Genomic DNA, 25416 nt, shown 5'->3' on the forward strand with positions numbered 1-25416 from the left:
CAGAAATTAATCTTTGCCAATGAACTCTCACAATACCTTATTTTGTGATAATTGTTGCTTTTTATAACTATAGAATCTGTGGACAAATCTCCCCTACCTAAAATGCACACTGTTTTTAGAGCAAGGCCATATTTTACACCTTCTAGTTCTATAATTTGTCCAATACAATTCCTTGAATACAGCAGATATTCAATAAATATTTGTTGATGGGCCTTTGATCTAGTTAATCCACAAATTACACAAAGGTGTTTATTATATTGTTGCTGATAATAGCCAGAATTAAAGCAACATAAATATTCAATAATAGTGGAATAGTTATATAAATTCTAGTTGAGTCTGGTAATATTATGTAGAGAAGTATTGTGAAAGTTTTCAAAATCCTATTTACTTGTTATAAAAAGGGAAATGTTTATCGTATACCATTAAGTGAACTAATTAGAATTCAAATATATGTAATGTTCATGTATGCGTGGAATCACACTCACAGTATAAAGATAGGGTGGATATCAACTTTTGATGATTTTATTTTTCTATGATATGTTTTTATAATGTGATATAATCCATTATAACAGTCCCCAAAACATGAAAACAATATTTGTTGAATGAATGATTAAAAAGCCATATAGATGATTTCTAGTTCTATAAGTGGAAACCATCTTAAAAAATAGTTATACAATGGATCAAGTAATAATGTAGATGGACCTCCCACCAACACAAATGTACATAATCAAAGAGTAACTTTTTTTCCTCATTTACTTTGACCTATTTTAGACTGTGTACGGAAGTTCAAGTGTTGTCAGATAAGCATAGAGGAAGGCAAAGGGAAACTGTGGTGGAACGTGAGAAAAACTTGCTATAAGATAGTGGAGCATAACTGGTTCGAAACCTTCATCGTCTTCATGATTCTGCTCAGCAGTGGGGCGCTGGTAGGTGACGTGATCTGCTCCTTTACCTTACCTGAAACCCTTTACCTTTCCCCTTAGTGAACCTCCTATTACGTGATTTTACAATAAGGTATTTGTGAGGATGAGAGACGTGTGATATTTTTAGCTCAGTGAGAGAGGCTCAATAAATAGCAACTTTTATTGTTCTGGAATAGGCCTCAGATTGAATCAAACTCCGATCAGTATGGTGTTTTGTAATATTTAAAGAAGGATCTTTCTGACTTTTAGTCATCAGAGACAGTTCTTATTAAGAATGACTATGTAGACACGATAGGGGCTTATCATCTAATATATCAAACTGCTTAACTAAGCTCCATCCCTGCAGGGAACTCACCTGTCTCGTTCATGCTGCTTCACGAGGACCAACCGCATGAATGGCAAATAGTAGACTAACTTAATTACCGACTAATAGCAAAGTAAAAGCATTATAAACTTAATTTATGTCTGATTTTATTCAATGGAATGGTCAATTTGCTTAAAATATTGATGTAATGAAGAGTGTGATCCTTTTCTGATTTGGTTATCCAAATGTGGTTGCCTTTCTTTTATTTTTTCGATTAGTCACTAGAGTGTTTGGTGAGTTGATTTCAGAGGAGGATTATTGGAATTGTATCCGGAGGCCTCTCAGCCCGCCTCTGATTTGGCTAAGAATCCTGCATCCTGTCGTGTACTCAGAGCAAAGAGCGTCAGCCTTGCGTTTTAATGCTGAGTAGAGGGAGGAGTGTGAAGTCTCTTCAGAGACTAGTGTCCTTGCTGTAGTAGCTCTTGGTTCTCAACTACACCCGGTCAGAACTCCCCAAAGTCACCAGGATGCTGGCACAACGGCTGGCCTCTCAGGGGCTTCCGGCTTCAGCTATAAATTAAGCTGACAAGACTTTAGTCCGTTGTGTTGAGCTCTGGTCACAAACCTAGATCCCCCTTATCTCTGAAAGAGAGAAATGTCCTTTGTCCTTGATCCAGACCACCAGTTATCCTGATAGTTTTTCCTATAAGAGAATTGAGTTAGACAAATGGCCTTTTCGTTGCAGAAGGCCAAGGGGCTCCTGCAAATGAGTCCCCCCACCCTTTCCAAAGAGCTCTGCTAAATGATGGCAGAGGGGACTTCCCAACATACACCCACACACATGCCCAAATTGTGCAAGAGAGGTAAAGGGAGAAGTGAAAGATGAGAATCTGTTCCCCTTTCCCCAGACTGAGGGGCTCCTGGCCTTACATTTGCATTGCTGGGAAGGTACATTCCAGTTACTCTGCACTGAACAAAACGGATCCGTTTGCAGGTGATTTTCTGCCTCCTGCTCTGAAGAGAAGCAGCTGTCAGTGTCTGGAAAATCTTAAGCTCTTCTGGGACACCCTGACACCAAAACTTAAAAATTATTTGAATTCATTGGTTGACTGAAATGCCCAGTCAATAGTCATTTGTGTACAGATAACTATAGAGCAAAATGCCACTGTGGGAAACAGGAAGCTTTCCAGCCTTAGGCACCTGAGAAGAGGCTGGCAGCTTATTTTTTCTAAGACATCAATTGGAGACAGTTCATAACAATGAAATTCAATGGAATTTTTTCATTTACAGGCCTTTGAAGATATATATATTGAGCAGCGAAAAACCATTAAGACCATGTTAGAATATGCTGACAAAGTTTTCACTTACATATTCATTCTGGAAATGCTTCTCAAGTGGGTTGCATATGGTTTTCAAGTGTATTTTACCAATGCCTGGTGCTGGCTAGATTTCCTGATTGTCGATGTGAGTATTCTGCACTTTCTTGTTTCATTCCGTCGGCATGTGATGGTACAGGCTAGTCTTAGCAATGGTGCCTAGTACATTGTGGGCTCTCAGTAAATACTGCATGGGCCCAAATACAAATGATGATTCCCATTTTCCCAATGGGAAGATGCCCCAAAACATTTTTTTTTTGCCAGGTAATTTTATTGAGATCAGAATGGTTTAGCAAAACATTTTTTTGCCTATTTAAATGCATATACTTTCATAGATGAAACAGTCAAATGCCACCTTATTATATGTATTGATTTAATTTCAAATTAATATTTAAAACACCAAGTTAAACAAAAGAATATACTAATGATGAAGCTTTGCTTTTTCACTCTCACGTTTCACGTAATAACTGTATTTAAATTCTTCGCAGGCACCTTTGATGTTAGTATCTCTGTCATCACCAGAGGCCCTTGGGAAGTGTTGTCTCACAGATGGATTACTAATTACAAAGAAATTTGAAAGTCCAAATAGAAGAGACACCTCTTGATTTGTATGATGGTAGAAACAGATTGGCTATGGAACACTTATCCAGTTATTTAAAGGTTTTATTAAACTGCATTGGTGTTGAAAATAAAGTAATAGGAGTACCAGGATATAAGAGGCTTTAAAAAGCTGAATATGAGGTTACTCCCTGATTTCTGAGGGAGAATTTTGAGGAAGATGTCACCTTTTATTCACGAATATAAGAACTTAACTGAACAAAAAATTTAAAAATCATTTTTCTTTAGTTTTGGAGATTTACATCTTTTTTTTTTCTTTATGAGGAAGATTGGCCCTGACCTAAACTCTGTTGCAAATCCTCCTCTTTTTGTTTGAGGAATTGGCCCTGAGCTAACATTTGTGCCATTCTTCCTCTATTTTATATGAGGGTTGCTGCCACAGCATGGCTTGATGAGTGGTGCATGCCTATGCTCAGAATCCAAATCTGCAAACCCAAGCCCCTGAAGTGGAGTGCACTGAACTTAACCACTATGCCACCAGGCTGGCCCCAAGATTTACTTGTTAAATCCCTTTTAAGTTAGTAGTTCATTCAGAATGGATAGAAAGGAACTTAAAAGCCTTTTGTTTAGAAAAGACTAGGTGAGCCAGTGGGGACAGAGGCTGGGGGTGTGGGAAGAGAGGACAGGATGGTGCTCACAGTCAATAGAGATGGGGAAGATGCTGGAATTGGCAGGAAAGTACAATACGTTAAATAGTGCATTTTAAAGATAATATTCTGTTGATTGTAATAGTTTCTTGGCAATTAAAGACTTTTTGATATATAAAATTTACATTTTATGCTAGCAAAAGAAGAAGGTAGACCCCTTCATGGAGAAGATTATTTTTCACAGTTTGAGGTGAAAAAACATATCAACTTTTAATCCAGTGTGAGCTTTCTAATCACCAAACAGAAGAAAAAGTTTATAAGACAAAGAGAGTTGTTTGAATTTAAGAGAATATAAGAAATTTTAGCTTTTTTCTAATCTGCCCAAAGCAAATCTACTGTTAAATATAACATATAAAGCTACACCCAGAATTACATCAAAAGTTTTACAGCAAAAATATGATACAATAAGTAATACTTAAAAATAATGTCTTTGGATATTACAAACAATGGAAAAACATACCAAGAATAACCATTCTTTTATTTGTATGATGAGATTGTGTATGATACTTTTTCTCTTTATTTTCTGTATGTGGTTATGATACATTGGTAATTTTATAATAAAAATATCTGATATTTAATATAGCTATGTAATAATAAAGGTATTAAGTCAATACTACCTGAATACAAAGAAATTCTTATGAGAAATCTAGTTGTCTGGCAGCTGATGCACATATTACAGGCTTTCCCCACTATCTGAAAGTAGAGGGTTCCATGAAATCTTTTGTTAAGCTGAAATGGCATTAAAGGAAGAAGCAATTATCATTAATTTATACGGGAAAATTTTGTGTGTGTGCGAGGAAGACTGGCCCTGAGCTACCATCTGTGCCAGTCTTCCTCTATTTTTTTTTTGTATGTGGGACACTGTCACAGCATGGCTTGATGAGCAGTGTGTAGGTCTGTGCCTGGGATCCAAAGCCAAAAATCCTTGGCCACCAAAGCAGAGCATGCAAACTTAACCACTACACCACCAGGCCAGCCCCATAAATGGGAGAATTTTTGAGCATTCTCAGACCCCCAAAATAACCTACCAAATCATACCAAATAACACATAAAAGCTAAAATTACGCTAACATATAGTAAGAGCAGGAAAGATATGATAAATACACAGCCTGCATAATGGCTCTCTGCAAAACAAACACTGAACGCTATTTTTGCTTTTTTTTGTAGAAGTGAAAATCCTCTTCAGATTTCTTTCATTTAGTGAAAACAGATACTAATGTATGTCTTTCATAAATGCAAAGTGGCATAACGTGAGCTTTTGAAAGTCGGTGGCTATCTGTACCAGCGTATCCTGGTGTTTACCTTCTTAGATTTAAGAAAACTGCTATAATCATATAGTAAACTAATCAATGCTTTGCTTTCTATCAAATATATTTGTTTACCATCCATTTTGTTATGGGAGATACAAATGTGAACATTTTTCTGGGCCTGTGGGAGCTTACAGTTGAATAGTGAGGACAGATATATATGCACTGAGATGAGGACATCTGTATTGAGAGCCACTGACTTCACTGAGGGAGGAGGAAGGGCTTCGTGAAAGCAGTGCAGTGTGAGCTAGAGTTTGAGGGGTGAGAGTGTTAGCAGATAGAGAGGAGGGGAGGGACACCAAAGCATTAAGACACTGATGAAAGCAAAGCAGGGCCTGTTCTAGAAACAAGTAGTCCTACAGGGTAAGCACAGTGCCACAAGGTGAGGGAAAACGTTTTGTAATTGGATGATAAGGTAAGAAAGACAAGTTGGAGAAGAGTTGGAAGAAGCTGGGAGGCCATCCAAAGAGATTTAGACTCGAGTTAGTAAAGAAGAAGCCACTGAGGAATTATCTGTGGAGAGTGACGAGAAAAGTTCACTCTTTTAGGCAGAGAAATTTGGTGGAGGTGTGAATGAGGGAATAGAAAGGGGATTATTTAGAGGCCAAAAGACTAATTAGGAGGTTACTCCAGAAAGAGAAGGCCTAAATGCATCTCCTTTTCACATTTAGCTACACAAGTCATATAAAGTTGAATATTTTACCACTTCTTTTAATTAGCCAATCAATGTTGCCCTGTTCAGAATTTTTTCTCATGTCTAACTTTTTTCTTTCATCCTTTAATTTATGCCTTTCTCTTTTTGGTTCTGTCTGCAGAGAAGAAAAGTACTGCAGGTCCTCATATTTATATACAGAAAATCTTCACAATAAATGATAATTCAGTAGCTTTATTATCCAATTGTCTGTGAAGATGGGACTTATAAAACCTAAAAGTTTAGATTTTAGGAAAAATATATAAACCACTTAAGATAAATTTTTATAGTTCCAATTTCTCCAAATTTACAGGTTTCACTCTTTCAGATTATATGTGCAAAATTAGTTCAATTAAGTCAAGTTTTGTTGTGAAAATTTTCTATGCACTTCACTTATTTTTCTTAAAAAATATATTTTTCAAATATCCATTAACGCCATACTCTTAAAAGCTATATTACACATCTGTTTTCATTCATCTGCTTTTGAAATTCAGGTATACTTCAGGAGAAAATGTCTTTTCTTTGCTTACATAATTTTAATAAGTTTTCTATGTATTTTCAGAGGAGAGCAGACATTTCTGTGCCACCTATGACTGTTGTTTTTTCCTTTCTAGCTGAGATTTTTAGAACTTTTATCATCTACATTAGTCATCTATATAAATGACTAAAGAAAACATTGTTCCAGCAATTTCTAATTAGTTATACTAAAATCTCAACTTCTTTTTAGTTAATTATTTTAATTTGACCTAATTATTAATTTTATACCCTCACACTGAAATTTACAGAAAGACAAAGCCACCGTGGAGAGGCCTGGATCTTTCTGAATGTATTTTTGTTCTGGTTCACCTGTGGTTTGCGTAGCTGTATACTTGTACGAAGTTTTAATTTCCCTTTCAGGTCTGCTAAATAATATGAGAAGTGATCAAGTTTTACAGATCTGTAGATAAAGATTGCATATCTGTGTCATTCTTTTTCTGTCGAGAATCTTGAAAAGAGAACATGTATATTTTCTTCTTTTTCATAAATTTATAACAGTGGTTCTCAAAGTGACTCACAGACCGGTATCATTAGGGCACCTGGGAACTTGAAGAAATGCAAATTCTCAGACCCTACACCAAACCTACTGAACTCTGCCAGCAATCTGTGCTTTCAACAAGCCCTCAGGGTGATTTTGATACTCACTAAAGTTTGAAAACTGCTGGTTTCTTGCCTCGAGCAAGGTTGAACTGTGTAAGCGTTTTTGTCTGTAAATAAGAAAATCGTGTTGCTTTTTCTGTATAGGTCTCATTGGTTAGCTTAACAGCGAATGCCTTGGGTTACTCAGAACTCGGTGCCATCAAATCCCTCAGAACACTAAGAGCTCTGAGGCCACTGAGAGCCTTATCCCGGTTTGAAGGAATGAGGGTAAGACCAAATGCTTTAGAGTTTGTTAGAATCATAATTGAGAACAGATTGACATTGTGTACCTTAGAAATGAAAATCCATGGAGAATCTGTGTCTTCAACGTTCATACTGACGTAACCAATCAATCAATAATATTTGTCAGACATCCATACACTTGAAACTGTTGGAGACCTCACAGAATATGATGCCTGAGTGATTGCTTCTAATTAGAAGCAATTGGATTGCTTCTAACTAGATTTTTCACTCTGTGGGAAATCTCTGTCATGTTGTGTAGGCTTCTGACGTGAGTTAAGATTAGCGATGTTCATTCCACTTATAAATGTGCAGGAAATCCCAGTCACTGTAATTTAAAACCACCAAATCGTTCCTCATCATTTCTTCGCTGCTCCATATGATGTGTTTTGAGCCTTTTAAAGTCTGAATCTGGCCTTTTAGCTTTCAAACACAGGCTGAGATAGCTAAAAAGTAGGTCAACTGGAAATCTAACGTTCATTTAGAAAGGTGGTACAAAGGAACAGGGAGGAATGTGTACTGCCATTTGTCACCCCCTGGGGCACAAAACCTGAGACCACATACCCTCAACACCGAGGAAATGATGATCCTGTCTCAATGGATGTAGCTATTCAAAAGGAACTTTTGGAAAATGATACTTCTTGTGACATTTGAAAATAGTTACTTAGGACTTTCTCTAAATGTTGCAAACACAACCAGAAATGAACGGTGTGTGTAGGTGCGTGTGCACATGGTTGCCAAAAAGGAATTGTTAGCTGTTAAATTCTTTTCACTTTCCCAATTTAAAATCACTGTTTTTGCAGTAGTAGGTTTAATTTAAAAACAGAGATTCAAACTTTCAGTAATAGAATAATTTTCATATTTTCTATATGGAATTTGCCTATGTAAGAACCTAAATTCCTAGTCCTTCAATAGATCTGACACTCTTGGAAAACACATGTATTGTTTCTTTGAAATTCGGCTTTTTTTTTTTTTCCAATGAGAACTCTATTAACCAGGGCCGGCTCACATTTGCATTGTGGAGCATTCCTTGTGGTGAACTCAAAAGTGCAGTGTCAAATCTCAAAGCACCTCGGAATTAGCAAAGAGACTTGAAATTCTAGTAGTAACTTTACACTGTTATAAGTTCGTTAAAACTTACTTTCCTTTAAAAATACGTTAAAATGTTATCCTTCACTGAATAGGCTGCAGGTATCAATTTACAGCTGAATTGTGCCTTTTGCCAAGTACCCATTTGGTATTGTTGCTGTAAGATATCATTGCTCATATATTTATATGTACGTATGGATGCGTGTGTATATGCTTTTTATCTCATAAGGGGTTTGAAGAAAGCTAATGTATTTCTCATATTTTCAATGTCTACTCATCGATAAAGTTTCTTTCTGATGTGGTTTAGGTGTGCTTGTACAGAGCAAGAAATTTAGCTAAATATCAACTTCAGGGATAATTAAGAAATGTCCTGAAAAAGTCCCCTAGAAGCCCTGGTTAATTGAGAAAGCTTCGAGTAACCAAGCCATCAAGCAAAACCCTGGGACTCAGATCGCCCTATTTTCTGAAAACAAAGCCACTCATAGCCAAGCCTATGTTTTGATTATTGTAATCTCTCAATTTATAATTTGAGAATTTTCTTCTGAAAGGGATTCCACAAAGGAGGACTTTTAGGGCCAGAAAAGTTAAATAACTTGCCCAAAGGCGCACAGCTCACTTGTGATAGGGACTGAATACAGATCTCCAGACTTGCAAACCCTTTTCTCTTCATCACATGTGCAGTCTCCAAGCTCCAGTCTCTTTGCTGCGGATCTTTTGTACGTACATTGACCCTATACTACATTGCTTAGAACCGTCCTGGTTGACATTTGCTTTCTCAGAATAATTATTATCAGTATTCCCTTTCATCTTGGAAACAGATCCCCAAGTGTTCTCTTTTATTCTCAAATTTTAAATAGTAGATTGTGTCGTTTGCGTGATTTAAAAAAATTGTAATGTGCACATGGTAACATGACTTCTATAGTCATGTCACTATTTGTGTTCTTAGCCAATCTTTGCATTTACAATTAGTTCCATTCATTAATGAAAATTTGCTGCATATATATCCTTACCTCTTGAGAAAATATTCCTTAATATAAAATTTATTTTTATACATCCTTCTTAAGTATAATTGTAAAATTCTTAGTTGGAGCTACCAGAGATTGGTTTCTGCCCAATATTTAATTTAAGAATAGATATATATTTTCTATCATTTGACTGTTGTTTTTATAGTGTTTAAAAATAGGTAAAAATAAATAAATATTTGTTGCTGACTTTTCACTTCTTTTTCCTTTGCATTTCTGTGCCAGGTTGTTGTCAACGCTCTCTTAGGAGCCATTCCATCCATAATGAACGTGCTTCTGGTTTGTCTGATCTTTTGGCTGATATTCAGTATCATGGGAGTGAATCTCTTTGCGGGCAAGTTTTATCACTGTATTAACTACACCACCGGAGAAATGTTTGACGTAAGCGTGGTCAACAACTACAGCGAGTGCAAAGCCCTCATAGAGAGCAATCAGACTGCCAGGTGGAAAAATGTGAAAGTAAACTTTGATAATGTGGGACTCGGATATCTTTCTCTGCTTCAAGTAGTAAGTGCCCACTTTATTATTCTCTGTGATGTATTATTGAAATGAGTCTCAAGTTCTTCTTTCTCACTATTTGCAAATACATGCTTCCTCTGGCCCATCTGCCTAGATTCTTCCTCAGTCATTGCTGAACTATCTTTCAGCACCACGTTAGACACTAGACAGTTCTACAAAGTTTATAGTCTCCCGGATCATGTATTAGGTATTCCAGCAACAATCCATTGTTACTAAGACTTCTATTTAGGTTTCCACTGTTTTCCTTCATTCCTACTCTAAGCAAAGTAGAGGTACTGACCCCAGGGTCGGGTTGGAAAGATGTGTGTGTTTCGGAGGGCAGGGGGGCACGTGGTAGATTTCTATACTCCTTCTCAGCAACCAGACAATATTTAAACCCTCATCATGTCTCCACTTACCAACCTTCACCATCACCATAACCAGAACTCCCCACCTTTATACCCCTAGCTCAGACTCCAACCCCAATTCTCATCTTTCTGCCTGCTGGGTGAACACTTTCAGATAGGGAGCTTGCTCCCTTGCAAATGCAAAACCTCCAACCCAGACTATTACGTCTGCTATAAATTCATAAAAATCCATTCGGCTCCTCAACTGCCCACTCAGTCATGTCCACATGCTCCCTGAGATAACCCTCCTACTCAATACCCAACAGTGGATGAATATTAGGGGGAAGGACAGAGCCTGAGGCACTGAGGACCTGAAAAACGTGCAAGAATTTTGTTTTCAGGATTGCTGTGTCCACATAACAAAAAATAAATATTTAATAGAATAAATTGCAGTTGAATATAATTTTTGTTTTCCAATTAAGAAACTGCTTCTTCTCATAGAATAACTGCCTCAAAACAGTTTGTTCAACAATATTGAGGAGATTTTCAAGAACAACCATCATGATTGGTGATTGGTGATATCATTTAGAAAAGAATAAGTACAAAAGAAGGCGTTAAGATCAAACAATGCAGCATAGTTTTCACCTTGTCTGGTGCTAGTACTGTATACATGAAATTGTTTCATCAAATTTCATGGTATATTCTTATAGGCATGACAGAGTCAAGGTTGTTAATTGCTTTGATGATAGCATACTGTTATCATTTATCATGATTTAATTATAGATGTTAAAGATACATATAAAAATGTTATAAGGAATATAAAGTTGAAGTATTTTCAATTCATGTATCATAGAACTTTGCCCAAAAAGTTTAAATATTAACCCTAAACTATTTTTTTATTTTATTGATCATTTTTTGGTGAGGAAGATTGTCCCTGACCTAACATCTATGCCCATCTTCCTCTCTTTTGTATGTGGGATGCTGCCACAGCATGGCTTGTTGAGCAGTGTGTAGGTCTGTGCCTGGGATCTGAACCTGCAAACCCCAGGCCACCGAAGCAGAGAGCGCAAACTTAACCACTATGTGACTGGGCTGGCCGCAACCCCAAACTATTTCACATACCTGTTTTTGGAATGGATCTCGGTCAATTAATCTGATACTTAATTTCTTTTCTAAAATTATAATTTGTGGGAGAAAAAGAAATTAAATAATGTGACTTTTTTACAGGCCACATTTAAGGGATGGATGGACATCATGTATGCAGCTGTCGATTCACGAAATGTAAGTCTATTTAGAGGGAAAATTGTTTAATTTGATCCAGTGAATATTTCCACACTGTTATAATTTAGTGATAACGTCAATAAAATAAAGCTATTGGCCAATTTATAGAGCACATCGGTATTACAAAAATAAAATATTCAACCATATATTATTTCTTCCAAAATTTGATTTGAATGTTTTTCTCTACTCACTGTGAATCTTTTAACATCTCTATTCTACTATCTAGTGTGGCACCTGGCATGTAGAAATTTGTTGAGTGTTTTCAAAATGAGACATTTTATTTTTGGCTCTGATAATTCTGGCCATTTGTGCATTAGAAGTCCTCACAGGCACTTTTTTCATCTGTCACAGATTTCTTCCAGCTTCTTATCTTCCTTGTAATAGGAAGGATCTGACTAATGGAGCAAAAAACAAACAGGAAACAAAACAAAACAAAACCTTAATAGTGTTTCTTTCTGGGAAGTGAGAGTGTGTGGTAGAGGAAAGGAGCTTTAACAATCTACCTTATACACATCAGTACTTTGGAATTTTTTTGTACAGTTTCCATTAATTTCTCATTACTTCACAATGAGGGAGGAAGTCACATTTTGAAAAATAAAGATTGGCTTCTGGTATATTGCCAGAGCATAGTAATTGAGCTCAAATGTTATTTCCCTAACACTAATAACCAGGTGTTAACTCAGAAAGAATTCCTGAGTTGGGTTTTTTTTTTGCACTTTATTAAAAGAAGAGAGAGAGAGAGCACAAGAGCTAAACACCCTGCATTGTAACTCTGCAAGCCCTATCAGGAATCCCACTTATGAGCTTTTTGAATAATAATAAAGATTTATGATTTATTACCACTCACTCTGCTAAGGGATTTCTTACATTATCTCATTTAATCCTAAATAATAACCTTATCACATAGTTGATATTAACTGCATTTTACCATTGGAGGAAAGAGGGGCTTAATGTGTTAAGTGGTAGAACATGTTTTTGAACCCTGACCACAAACAATGGGCTCATGACTACTTTCTACAGCAGTTTCCTACCAATTTGATTAATTTGTTTAAAATTCCTTCCACCTTCCCTATCATTAACTTAAATGACAGGAAAGTTACTTTCAGTTTCTTCCTTAATAATTTAGCATACACTGTCTGATACATAACTCCTTGACATTCAAGCACTTTACAAAAGATAGAGTCAATTGGCCACTAAAATTATGAAAATTTGCTGACTGTTACTCTCATTAATCAACAGAGAAATGCAAATTTAAACAAAAATAAGTTATCACCTATAAACCTACCTCACTGGTAATATTAAGAGTCTGACAACATTAAGTGCTTCCAAGGATAAACAGCAATAAGAACTCTTCTACTATGCTGGTGGGGAAAAAATGGATAAATATTCCTTTAAAAAAAGTTGGGCATTATCACATTATTCAATAAAGTAAAAAATATTCTTTTCCCCCTGAGATTTCATTTTTATAAATATAGCCTGCTGAAACTTGTGCACAGGTATAGGCAAATCTTTGTATAAGAATGAATGTAACTTTTTTTGCACTAGCAAAAAACTAGAAACAACTCAAAAGTAGCAAAAATGGACAAATAATTGAATATGAAGCAGTGATGAAAATGATATATGAATACAGTCTACCCAGTAATATGGGTGAGTCTTAAAAATATAACAGAATTGTAATAAATCTGTCTACTAGTCCAAATGTAGACACAAGTTACCTTATTGTTTAAGAATGCACTCTTAGTTGTTAACTCTAAAGAAAAAGTAAGGACAAAATTCTTAGAAAAGTCAGGATGATTGCCTGCAACAGAAATGGTAAAATTTATGTTTGGAAGAATACAGCAAGGGTTTTTGAGGTCCTGACAATGTCCTGGGTTGTGAGAGTCACTTTATAACAATTTGCTATATTTTACACTTAGGTGTTGTACACTTTTCTGTATGTATTATATTTAATTTAAAAACGTTTAAAAATATCATTTTATATCACTGTCCAACACACACACACAGAAATGAAATAAAAGTCTCATCAAAGAATAGGTGCTTTTACAATATTTCCAATGTTTTCTATTTTACTCTATTTTGTTAGAAAAAAAAGTCATGTTAGCCCTGACCCTCTAAATTGACTTCACGACACTCAGGGTCATTACGTGCATCCATTGCTACTTATGACAGGTTAACTGAGTTGATTAGAACAATATCCTGTGAAACCTGAACTGTAGGTTACAGCCAAAGCTCAAACCAATTAGCACACTTTTTTTTTTAACCGAAAGTGTGCTGGACAAGAGAGTGTATCATTGTTGCAGAAACAGTGCCAAAGGCCTGAGTAGAATGAATCAATAGACTTATTTTCAGAAAGGAAAGGTCCTAGCCGTGTACCTATATCCACAGATACAATAATGCTTGTAACCTACCAAAAGAGATGTGCAATAGGAGTCAAACCTTTATACTTAGCTCTTATAATTGGCCGAGCACTGTTTTCAAGTACTTTTCATACCTTGATACATATAACCTTCCCAACTACAATGAGGTTTAGGTTCTATTATTTCCATTTTACAGATGAGGAACTGACTTAGAGGAGTAAATCTTAAACATTTTAGCATAGAATGGTGTGACTCTAGCATGTTTTCTGGGGAAAGAGGAAATCCTCACTTTGAATGCCCTGTTTGAGTCTTCATTTATAAAGGAAAGTGTGTTTATAATCTGGGTATTTATTAGGTGAAATTAATTTTAATTATTCAGACTTTTTATGAGTAGTTTCATTTTCTAAAGTCAGTGAATAATCTTGCAGGACTCTTAATAAATATGTTAGATTTATGTGTCATAAAATCTGTTTAATGTTTACTTTTTTCATTCCCAGCAATTAAGACGTGATTTGAGAAGTGAGCATTCACTGCCATTTTTATAAAACAAGTATTTGTTCTAATAGTTATCATTCTTCGTATTTTGTAGGTAGAATTACAACCCAAGTATGAAGACAATCTGTACATGTATCTTTATTTTGTCATCTTTATTATTTTTGGTTCGTTCTTTACTCTGAATCTCTTCATTGGTGTCATCATCGATAACTTCAATCAACAGAAAAAGAAGATAAGTATACTAAAACTTCATCTTTACTCTAAAATGTGAACTAAAAATGTCACACTGTTTTATTTTGGCTCCAAAATGCAATCACCAAAAAGAAAAAATATATAATTCGGAGATTATTTTGAGAGACTTAATTGTTTATATGTTTTTAGGTATTTGATAATTCAGATAGCATGTGTTTTTATTTTTAGTGTAGAAACGTGATTAATATGGCATAATTTATGTATTGAGTATATGCATCTCCATAAATACAGATATTAGCAACATTAGAATAAAACGTGGGAGCCAATTTTCGCACAATTACTAAGGTGAGTTTTATAGCTAGCAAAGAACATGATTTTAACGAGTTTTGCTTTTATTTCTTTACTTTGGAGGTCAAGACATTTTTATGACAGAAGAACAGAAGAAATACTACAATGCAATGAAAAAACTGGGTTCAAAGAAACCACAAAAACCCATACCTCGACCTGCTGTAAGAATAACATACTTTCATCACCAATAAAACCTATGTTATCTATCACTTTCATAGCCCAAATTGCTAGATACTAGTATTTTTGTGAATTTGCAAAACAGAGTTTTTACCTTAGCAATGTGACTAGCTATCTTAGATAGCCTAAGTATACATATTTTATATATATATATATCAACTATGTACTATATTTTATATATAAAGATATAAAATATATATAAATGAAAATTTTCACACTTATATGCCTATAGTATTACATAAGATTGAAGTCACTGAGGAGCTTCTAATGTAGAGAAGAAAACATATCCATACATACATATGTGGAAATACTGAATGTTCTCAGAGTGCAGTGGGGACGATCAGAATAATTGATACATCTCAAATAAGTCCCATTTTCTGTCCAACTCTGCAGATAGAATGGGATCATTAATGAACCAGGTCATAGTTCTTTGGGGGTTTTTGGTTTTAATAAAACCTCATATTTCCTCCTAGCATCTTGCCCGTAGATCAGATGACATCATTCTTTTTATGACTTTCTATGGTTGTTCCAGTTGTATATTTGCCAGTGGCTTCTGGTTCTGTTGGTTGCTGCAGGGAATTGTTGTCAGGAGAGTCTCTGAATTCTTCCAGCACTCCTGGAGGAACAGCTCAGATATTAAGTCTCAGAACTCCTCCCCCAAGGTATACATGGTGAAAGGCAATCCAGTGTTCCCCAGGAATGAAGACTTTGTGAAATCATTAGTAACAATATAAAACTGGCCGTGCTCGTATTCAGTTTGTAACTCAGCCAAAGCTCAAAGAAAGTACATAGCTACATTGGATAAAACATAATGAATGTAAAGTTGAGCCTAGTCTTTGAGAAATAATACAATGTGAATCGATGGAAAGAAACGCAGAGTACATTCCCTATATAAGAAATTGTATACTCCAAGGCCACAGAAATATTTGGCACATATTTGAGTTAGTGAGTAGTAGACACAAGGTTTTCTGGGTTAAATGAGTTAAAGTTACCACTATGAATCTGCAGAAATTAATCTTAATTAAACAATGCTAGTATAATGTAGCTAAGAGAACAGTATAGTAATGTGAAGAAAAGGAGATTTTAGAGATTGGTATGAGAAGATATTAGAGACAAGATAATGCTGAGCCTTAGACAAGAAGATGAACCCTTATGCACAAGAAGATGAGTCCATAATATGGGATCATGCCAATAGGACCGGAAAACAGGAGATAAATGAGCCAATAAGAAGATTCAACGGGATGAGGCAGCTATAAAATATAGGAAAAGAGGGAGGACATATAAATAATGGAGAATCTAAAACAGTTGATGTTTTGTGAAATTATCGGTTCCACTAACATAAATGAAAGTCTTGTAAAGGCGTTTGGAAATACTGGTTTAAGTCCTAGGGGATGTCAGACTGAGATAAGGATTTTAGAGTTGTCAGACAAAGTTCAGTTGAGCTCTAAAGCATTGATTCATTTTTGAAAGATAATTAGACCCAAAAAAATGTGCTGAGTATGAAGCCTTGGGTGCTTCACCATTGTAGGAAAAGGTAAGTCAATGAGGGAATGAAATTAATCAATAAGGCAGTATGTGTGTGTGTGTGTGTGAGAAAATTTCAAAAGAAAAGAGGCTGTCTAATTACATCAGGTGACATAAAGATTTACCTGGAAAGTGGTAGGAATGTATGAGAAAAGATCAGTGTACTTAGCTAGAATATTATTAGGAACAACTTGGCAAATTAGGAAATGATCTGGTGAAATCCATCCATTCAGTCATTCATTAACAATTTACTATGCTAAGCATTTGGAATTAAATATTAAACAACATAGAGTAGTTGGCACAGCAAATAGTAAGCAGAAAGTCACACTAACAAAGGGAAACATCCAAGAAGGAAAGAATACATTTGCCCGTGAGAGCTGATAATGGGGAGGGGCCTCATTAATCAGGGAAGTTAGGGAAGGCTTTACTGAAGTGGTGCGTGAGCTGAGGATGGAAGAAGGAGAGAAAGTATCAACAGGCAAAGTGGGAATAAGAACACTCTTTATGAGAAGGGGAATGCATATGTGTAGACCCTGAGGCAGGAAGGCCACCGAGCCTGGAGTGTAGGGAATGGGGATTCATTTGGTACATATTCAGAATGAAGAGGTCAGGATGGGCCAGACTTTTCCAGGCTTTGAAGGCCATGTTCAAGAGTTGTCTTTATCCTTAGATCAATGGGAAACCATTGAAGGGGACCTGATCAGTTTAGGTTTTGTGAAGATCACTCAGCCAGTATTGACGGAGGTGGTGTGTATGCATCGTAGACTTGTTTGGAGCTATTTCAGAGACGATAGGTAGCCTGAATCAGAGTGGTGTGCAGACGAACACAAGCAGATGGATTTGTGAGCTATCACAGGAGTGAAATTAAAAGGTTTGTCTACTAATTGAATATGAGAAGTGAAGAAGGAGGTGACAAAGATGACTTATGACTTTTTGCCTTATACCACTGGACGAACAGTGCTGTCATGCAGGTTGTGAAGTAGGGACATGAATGGAAAGAAAATTGGAGATGCTAGTTTGCAGAATTTGACAATCGATCAAAGGGAGGGCAGTCTGAGAGAGAATGAATATTTAGAAGAAACAGTAAAATAATTTTCTTAAGATTGCGAGATTAGGTTTGAAGCAATTCAGGAGTTCTGGAGGGGAAGAGATTGAAGAGAGAAAACAAATATAGAATAAAGTCTCTCAGAATGTGGCTCAGGAACAGTGTGGTCTAGGTTAGATTTATAGAGGAAAAGGGACTGAGCCCTCTAAGGAATTTGGAGTATTATATAAAAAGATAGGTGTGGAAATCAAGATAATATGATATGCAAAAGGAATCAGAGGAGTTTCTTTACACCAATTGACTGTAATGTTTTCAAAAAAGAAATAAGAATAGAGAGCAAGAGAATGAAAAGTTTCTGAGAAGTTTGAAACTATCCTGGGAGCAAGTGAGGGACAAAGGATTGCTAATCTTTGTCAAGGGCCAAGATGGGGTGAGAGAGCATAAATCTTTGGTGGACAGGGCCTCCAGGGTTATATAGCTTCCTCCAGCATATTCTGCACACCGGGGTTTCAATTGGAGCCGGTGATCAGTGACTGGAGATTTGAGTTGTACATTCAGGTGACCCCCTGGAAAACTATATAGTCAGGGAATCTAAGGAGCTTTTGATTAATCATGCTGATAGGAAAATAAACACCAGTTTTCTGTTTTCAAGCAGTTTTGAACCTATTACACCCTAGGTGATATATCTGTGAGAAAAATGACACTGCTCTGTCCTTGCAGAGCCTCCAGACAACTGAAGAGAAAATTAAAATTAAATAAGGGCAACCCAGTTGCAATACACAGTCATCAATTTTATGACAAATGTAAGCACAAAGTTTTCTGAAAGCACAGAGAGCTTAAAACTTAAAACTGAGTTAGAATTCACCAGACGAAGGAGTGGAGGAAGTCTGTTTTAAACAGAGGGGACAAATAAACAAGATAAAATGATATGGTAGAAGAGTGGTAGGAAATAGCAGAAAGATAGAAATAAGGGGAACATAACCAGACTTGGAAAAGTAAACTGCAGTAAATAAAAACTAAGAAGGGAGGGTTTGGAACTGTGACTAGACACATTTATTAGGTTGAAGGAGGCTCTGGGGGACAGATCCAGCTGAAGCAATAGAAGTCCAGTCTAGCAGAGCAGATATGTATTCAGAGAAAAGAGCAAAATGTAACAAACAGTTAGTGTTTGATGTCCAAGAATTTCAATAGGCAGTAATGGATGTCTCTCACCAGGGAGAGGTCAGAGCACTAATATAGAGAGTCCAAACCGATAAACGTGTCCATCTGGAAAAGCAGACTCTGAAGTATGTAGATGACAGAACATCAGTTGTGCTAGTTGAGAAGGCAGAGAAGGACAGCTTAGCAGAAGTCAGGGCACAAGCCCTAGAGTGCCTGAAATACTAAACAGATACAGGCAAAAAGAACAAAACGGGGTCCAAAGCAGAACTGGTTTATAAGATAAGGACTTAATTTCATAAGCAAGACATAAGGCCACTAAATGCTTGGAAATAAGGTCCAAACTGAAGAGGGCAAAGGTTTAATACCTGAATTATGAACTATTATATTTTTAAAGATAATTTTATTCTTACAAAAGTTAGCTCATATAATCTTCACCCAGCTTTCCCTAACTTTAACATCTTAGATAATGATAGATGAGGTATCAAAACTAAGAAATTAACCTAGTACAATACCATTAGATAAAATACAGAAGTTAATTGGATTTCACCAGTTGTTCCACGAATGTCCCTTTTCTTAAACTATAATTTTTAAAACATCTTCTCAGCTGAACCTTAAGGTAGAATTTAAGATGCTGTGGCTTTGGAGAGAGAATATAAAGGCAGAAACAAGAAAAAAAATGACAGAAAAAGCTGGAGAAGTATTTATTTATTAACTCTCAAAGGTTAATTTTGATACCCACACCCAACATATGGGATATCAAAGATTTATTATAGTGGCAATTATTTACCGACTGTCCATCATACACATGTTGATGTTCTGAGCACTGAGAACATAATCGGTGGTTTTTGACATAGAGTCAGTTTATAAAATCTGGTATTATGAACACTATAAATAAAGCAAATACATTTGAAAAGAGTTGGATATTCCAATATACAAAATTTTCTTCCAAGTGTAAACAAACATGGTGCTTTTATAAAAGCTGCATTTTCATATTGCTATGTTAAAATCAGATAAGTTGAACTTGAATTTTTTTTCTAGTTTCTAAATGAAGTTTTATGTATTCTTTGTTCCAGAACAAATTCCAAGGAATGGTCTTTGATTTTGTAACCAAACAAGTCTTTGATATCAGCATCATGATCCTCATCTGCCTCAACATGGTCACCATGATGGTGGAAACTGATGACCAGAGTCAAGAAATGACAAACATTTTGTACTGGATTAATCTAGTGTTTATTGTTCTGTTCACTGGAGAATGTGTGCTGAAACTAATCTCTCTTCGTTATTACTATTTTACCATTGGCTGGAATATTTTTGATTTTGTGGTGGTTATTCTCTCCATTGTAGGTAAGAAGAGGTGCTTTTACTTAATTAAGGAAGTTAATGCAAATTTGCGTTTTAAAACTTTGAAAATGTTTTCCATTGATCTTTCTCATTCATCCACAAATTTCAAGTAAAAGTCTAATCGTCCATTGTTCAGCTTGTCATTTCTCTAATTGTGTGCTGTGCATGAAATGATGTGTAAAAAAAAAAATTACATCTTTCAGTTTGCATTTATCATCTTGTCTCATTTCAGAAGACAGTAACTTCAACTTTGGCATAATCCTCCTGTACTCAGTCGTACCCCTGAAGTATAGACATGTATTGTTTTGATAAACAATTCACACATGTACACATATAAATCATTAGAAGTAGTCAAATAGTCCATAAATAAGATCTCCTAGATAACTGGAATAGAGTGTATATGTATTTATGTATATCCACACGCATATAAGCTTCATGTTATCTTTGGGTTCAGCTAGTTTTCTATGGTTGGTAATATTCTTTTTCAGAAGTAGACATTTTGTGCAAAAATTCAAAACAGACTCATTATCATCAATGCATATTAAGTGTTTACGTACAGAACATTAAATGAGGCACTAAAAGTAAATGTAAGAGATTTAACATGAGGTTCTGCCCATTTCAGGAAAGAGAACATATACATAGAGAGAAACACAGCATTCCGTTATTTATACACTTTCTCTGATAAAGTAGAATTTTGAAGCAATGTGCCATTCCATTTGATCCTCACGACAGTGCTATGTGGCAATAATATAGTGATTGAGGATGAGACTTGGGGGTCATACGGACCTGGTCTGGAGCTTCACTATATCCACTTCTTACCAACTCTGACCTTTGGCAAGCTACCTCACCTCCCCAATCCCTGGTTTTCCAAGGAATACTTCTGTAAAATGTTGTCAGGATTAAATGAGATTATGTAAGTAAATGCACTTAACACTATGCCTAGTAATATTTACTCAGTAAATATTAATTTTAACAGAAACAAAAAATCTAGATATTGGGGCCTACCCCTTGGTGTAGTGGTTAAGTTCATGCACTCCACTTTAGCGGCCAAGGGTTCACCGGTTCCGATCCCGGGTGCAGACCTACACACCACTTATCAAGCTATGCTGTGGCAGGCATCCCGCATATAAAATAGAGGAAGGTGGGCACAGATGTTACCTCAGGGCCAATCTTCCTCAGCAAAAAGGAGAGGATTGGCATCAGACGTTAGCTCAGGGCTAATCTTCCTTAGGAAAAAACACACAAAAATACCAAAAAACCCCTAAGTATTATCATCATTTAGTGATGCATAAAATCAAGGACCAGAATGAGTCCCAAGTATGAGTGTCTCCAAAGCATGGATTCTCTCCTCCACACCATTCTGCCACCTCCCAAATAAAATGTATCACAACCATCTCTGAAGAATAAGAACTCTCATGTTCATGATCCAAAATCACATGCTTTATCCATTAGTTCTTGTCCAAATTCTAGAACTAATATTTTAGAAATATAAATCCATTTCTATGCTTGGCTGCCATATGCTTTGTGACATCTTTAGGCCTTCAGTAATTCAGTTGTTCTTTTGATAGATGCTTTTCTTGAATTAGGAAAAATAACCATCGATACTTTCAATGGTCAAAAGTGACCATTAACACCAATTAGTATAAAGGTGTTAATGTTATAACAACAAACATACATTTCATTTTGCTGAACAAATATTGCAGGTTGTATGTGTGTATGTATATGTGTCTATGTATGTATATATGTATATAAATGTATGTATGTATATATAAACCTAATTCTCATGTCCACATTTTATAAAACTAGTGTTTATCTTACTTGTGTAAATTTTTATTTTCTGCTATTAAATGTAATACTATTTTTGTTGTTGTATCTTGGTTTTCCATAGGCATGTTTCTGGCTGAGCTGATAGAGAAATATTTTGTGTCCCCGACCCTGTTCCGAGTGATCCGTCTTGCCAGGATTGGCCGAATCCTCCGTCTCATCAAAGGAGCTAAGGGGATCCGCACGCTGCTCTTTGCTCTGATGATGTCCCTCCCTGCGTTGTTTAACATCGGCCTTCTGCTCTTCCTGGTCATGTTCATCTACGCCATCTTTGGAATGTCCAACTTTGCCTATGTTAAAAGGGAAGTTGGAATTGATGACATGTTCAACTTTGAAACTTTTGGCAACAGCATGATCTGCCTGTTCCAAATTACCACCTCTGCTGGCTGGGATGGATTGCTAGCACCTATTCTCAACAGTGGCCCTCCAGATTGTGACCCTGAAAAAGATCACCCTGGAAGCTCAGTTAAGGGAGACTGTGGGAACCCATCTGTTGGGATTTTCTTTTTTGTCAGTTACATCATCATATCATTTCTGGTTGTGGTGAACATGTACATCGCCGTCATCCTGGAGAACTTCAGTGTTGCTACTGAGGAAAGTGCAGAGCCCCTGAGTGAGGATGACTTTGAGATGTTCTACGAGGTCTGGGAGAAGTTTGATCCTGATGCCACTCAGTTTATAGAGTTCTCCAAGCTCTCTGATTTTGCAGCTGCCCTGGATCCTCCTCTTCTCATAGCAAAACCAAACAAAGTCCAGCTCATTGCCATGGACCTGCCTATGGTCAGTGGGGACCGGATCCACTGCCTTGACATTTTATTTGCCTTTACAAAGCGTGTTTTGGGTGAGAGTGGAGAGATGGATGCCCTTCGAATACAGATGGAGGAGCGATTCATGGCATCAAATCCCTCCAAAGTCTCCTATGAGCCCATCACAACCACTTTGAAACGCAAACAAGAGGAGGTGTCTGCTATTGTTATCCAGAGGGCTTATAGACGCTACCTCTTGAAGCAAAAAGTTAAAAAGGTTTCATGTATATATAAGAAAGACAAAGTCAAAGAAGGTGATGGAACACCTATCAAAGAAGATATCCTCATTGATAAACTAAATGAGAATTCAACTCCGGAGAAAACCGATGTAACACCTTCCACCACTTCGCCACCTTCTTATGATAGTGTGACCAAGCCAGAAAAAGAAAAATTTGAAAAAGACAAATCAGAAAAGGAAGACAAAGGGAAAGATATCAGGGAAAGTAAAAAGTAAAAAGAAACAGAGAATATTCCATTTTGTGATCAATTGTTTACAGCCTGTGATGGTGATGTGTTAGTGTCAACAGGACTCCCACAGGACGTCTATGCCAAACTGACTGTTTTTACAAATGTATACTTAAGGTCAGTGCCTATAACAAGACAGGGACCTCTGGTCAGCAAACTGGAACTCAATAAACCAGAAAATCAGCATCGCCAGGAGGTTTCTGTTTTCACAACCAGCTGACACTGCTGAAGAGCAGAGACGTAATGGCTACTCAGACTATAGGAACCAACTTAAAGGGGGGAGGGGAGTTAAATTTTTATGTAAAGTCAACACGTGACACTTGATAATGGTAATTGTCACCACTGTTTATGTGTTAACTGCCACACCTGCCATATTTTTACAAAATGTATGCTGTGAATTTATCACTTTTTTTTTTAATTCACAGGTTGTTTACTATTATATGTGACTATTTTTGTAAATGGGTTTGTGTTTGGGGAGAGGGATTAAAGGTAGGAATTCTACATTTCTCTATTGTATAACTGGATATATTTTAAATGAAGGCATGCTGCACTTCTCATTCACACGTGAAAAAAATCACATCACAAAAGGAAAGAGTTTACTTCTTGTTTCAGGATGTTTTTAGATTTTTGAGGTGCTTAAATAGCTATTCATGTTTTAAGGTGTCTCATCCAGAAAAATTTTAATGTGCCTGTAAATGTTCCATAGAATTCACAAACGTTAAAGAACTGTTTTATTTTTACATATTCCATTATACGTACATGTATATATGTATATATGTATATGTGCGTGTATATACATATATATGTATACACACACAGAGACACACCCACCATCACATAGTCGTTCAGTGTCCCAGTAGCATGATTATAACATTTTTGATAAGTGTCCTTTGGCATAAAATAAAAATATCCTATCAAGTCCTTTCTAAGAACCTGAATTGACCAAAAAGCGTTCCCCACCACCACTTTATAAAGTTACTTCTGCTTTTTCCTGCAGTATCGTTTAGCCATCTTCTGCTCTTGGTAAGGTTGACATAGTATATGTCAATTTAAAAAATACAAGTCTGCTTTGTAAATAGTAATTTTACCCAGTGGTGCATGTTTGAGCAAACAAAAATGATGACTTAAGCACAGTATTTATTGCATCAAATATGTACCACAGTAAGTATAGTTTGCAAGCTTTCAACAGGTAATATGATGTCATTGGTTCCATTAGAGTTTGAAGCTGTCACTGCTGCATGTTTATCTTGCCTAGGCTGCTATATCTTACTCCTTCCACTGTTCAGAAGTCTAATATGGGAAGCCATATGTCAGTGGTAAAGTGAAACAAATTGTTCTATCAAGACCTCATTCTTCATGTCATTAAGCAATAGATCGCAGCAAACAATGAAGAGCTTCTTGCTTTTTATTCTTCCAATCTTAATTGAACGCTGTATGGTGAAAAGCCGACTGTACAAACATGTTGCAAGCTGCTTAAATCTGTTGAAAATATATGGTTAGAGTTTTCTAAGAAAATATAAATACTGTAAAAAGTTCATTTTATTTTATTTTTCAGCCTTTTGTACATAAAATGAGAAATTAAAAGTATCTTCAGGTTGATGTCACAGTCACTACTGTTAGTTTCTGTTCCTAGCACTTTTAAATTAAAGCACTTCACGAAATAAGAAACGAAGACTAAGATGCAATGTAGGTTTCTGCTTTTTTATTGGTACTGTAAACTTTGCACACGTTTCAATGTAAAACGAATCTCAGACTGAGTCCAACGTTTATTTGATTCCAAATAGTAATGCCCTATCACTGAAAGAGGCTTAAGGAAAGATCACTTGCTATTCTTGGCATTGCTTGAATGAGATGTTTCCACCTAGTCTTTATATTCAGTAAATCATCAGTCTTTTCTAGTGTCTGTTTACACAGATAGATCTTATCCTTATTGACCCATATGGCTTTAGAACTGTATCAGATATGATATAGGATCCAAGTTTTTTTTCTCCCCACAAACCAGGTAGTGAAATTATATTACCAGTTACAGCGAAACATTTTGTGTTTCTTTCACAGGCAACAATAAATGTAGATTCTTTATACTAAAGCTATTGACTTGTAGTGTGTTGGTGAAATGCATGCAGGAAAATGCTATTACCACAAAGAACGGTAAACCACATTAC

The 25416-nt window shown here is 36.2% G+C and overlaps 1 protein-coding gene across 1 annotated transcript in view; it reads left to right on the forward strand.

Annotated features, from left to right (window-relative positions):
• The window catches only part of LOC124238240 (sodium channel protein type 2 subunit alpha), an 82241-nt gene extending 58998 nt beyond the window's left edge, over positions 1-23243 (forward strand). Inside the window, exons 18-26 of the mRNA XM_046658946.1 lie at positions 772-926; positions 2518-2691; positions 7148-7270; positions 9619-9900; positions 11466-11519; positions 14466-14603; positions 14968-15072; positions 19892-20162; positions 22048-23243. Coding sequence (XP_046514902.1) covers positions 772-926; positions 2518-2691; positions 7148-7270; positions 9619-9900; positions 11466-11519; positions 14466-14603; positions 14968-15072; positions 19892-20162; positions 22048-23243 — 2498 coding nt within the window. The remainder of the gene's footprint in view (positions 1-771; positions 927-2517; positions 2692-7147; positions 7271-9618; positions 9901-11465; positions 11520-14465; positions 14604-14967; positions 15073-19891; positions 20163-22047) is intronic.
• Positions 23244-25416: the final 2173 nt, after the last annotated feature.

Source organism: Equus quagga, chromosome 4 (genome assembly GCF_021613505.1).
Source record: "Equus quagga isolate Etosha38 chromosome 4, UCLA_HA_Equagga_1.0, whole genome shotgun sequence".
Taxonomy (NCBI): domain Eukaryota; kingdom Metazoa; phylum Chordata; class Mammalia; order Perissodactyla; family Equidae; genus Equus; species Equus quagga.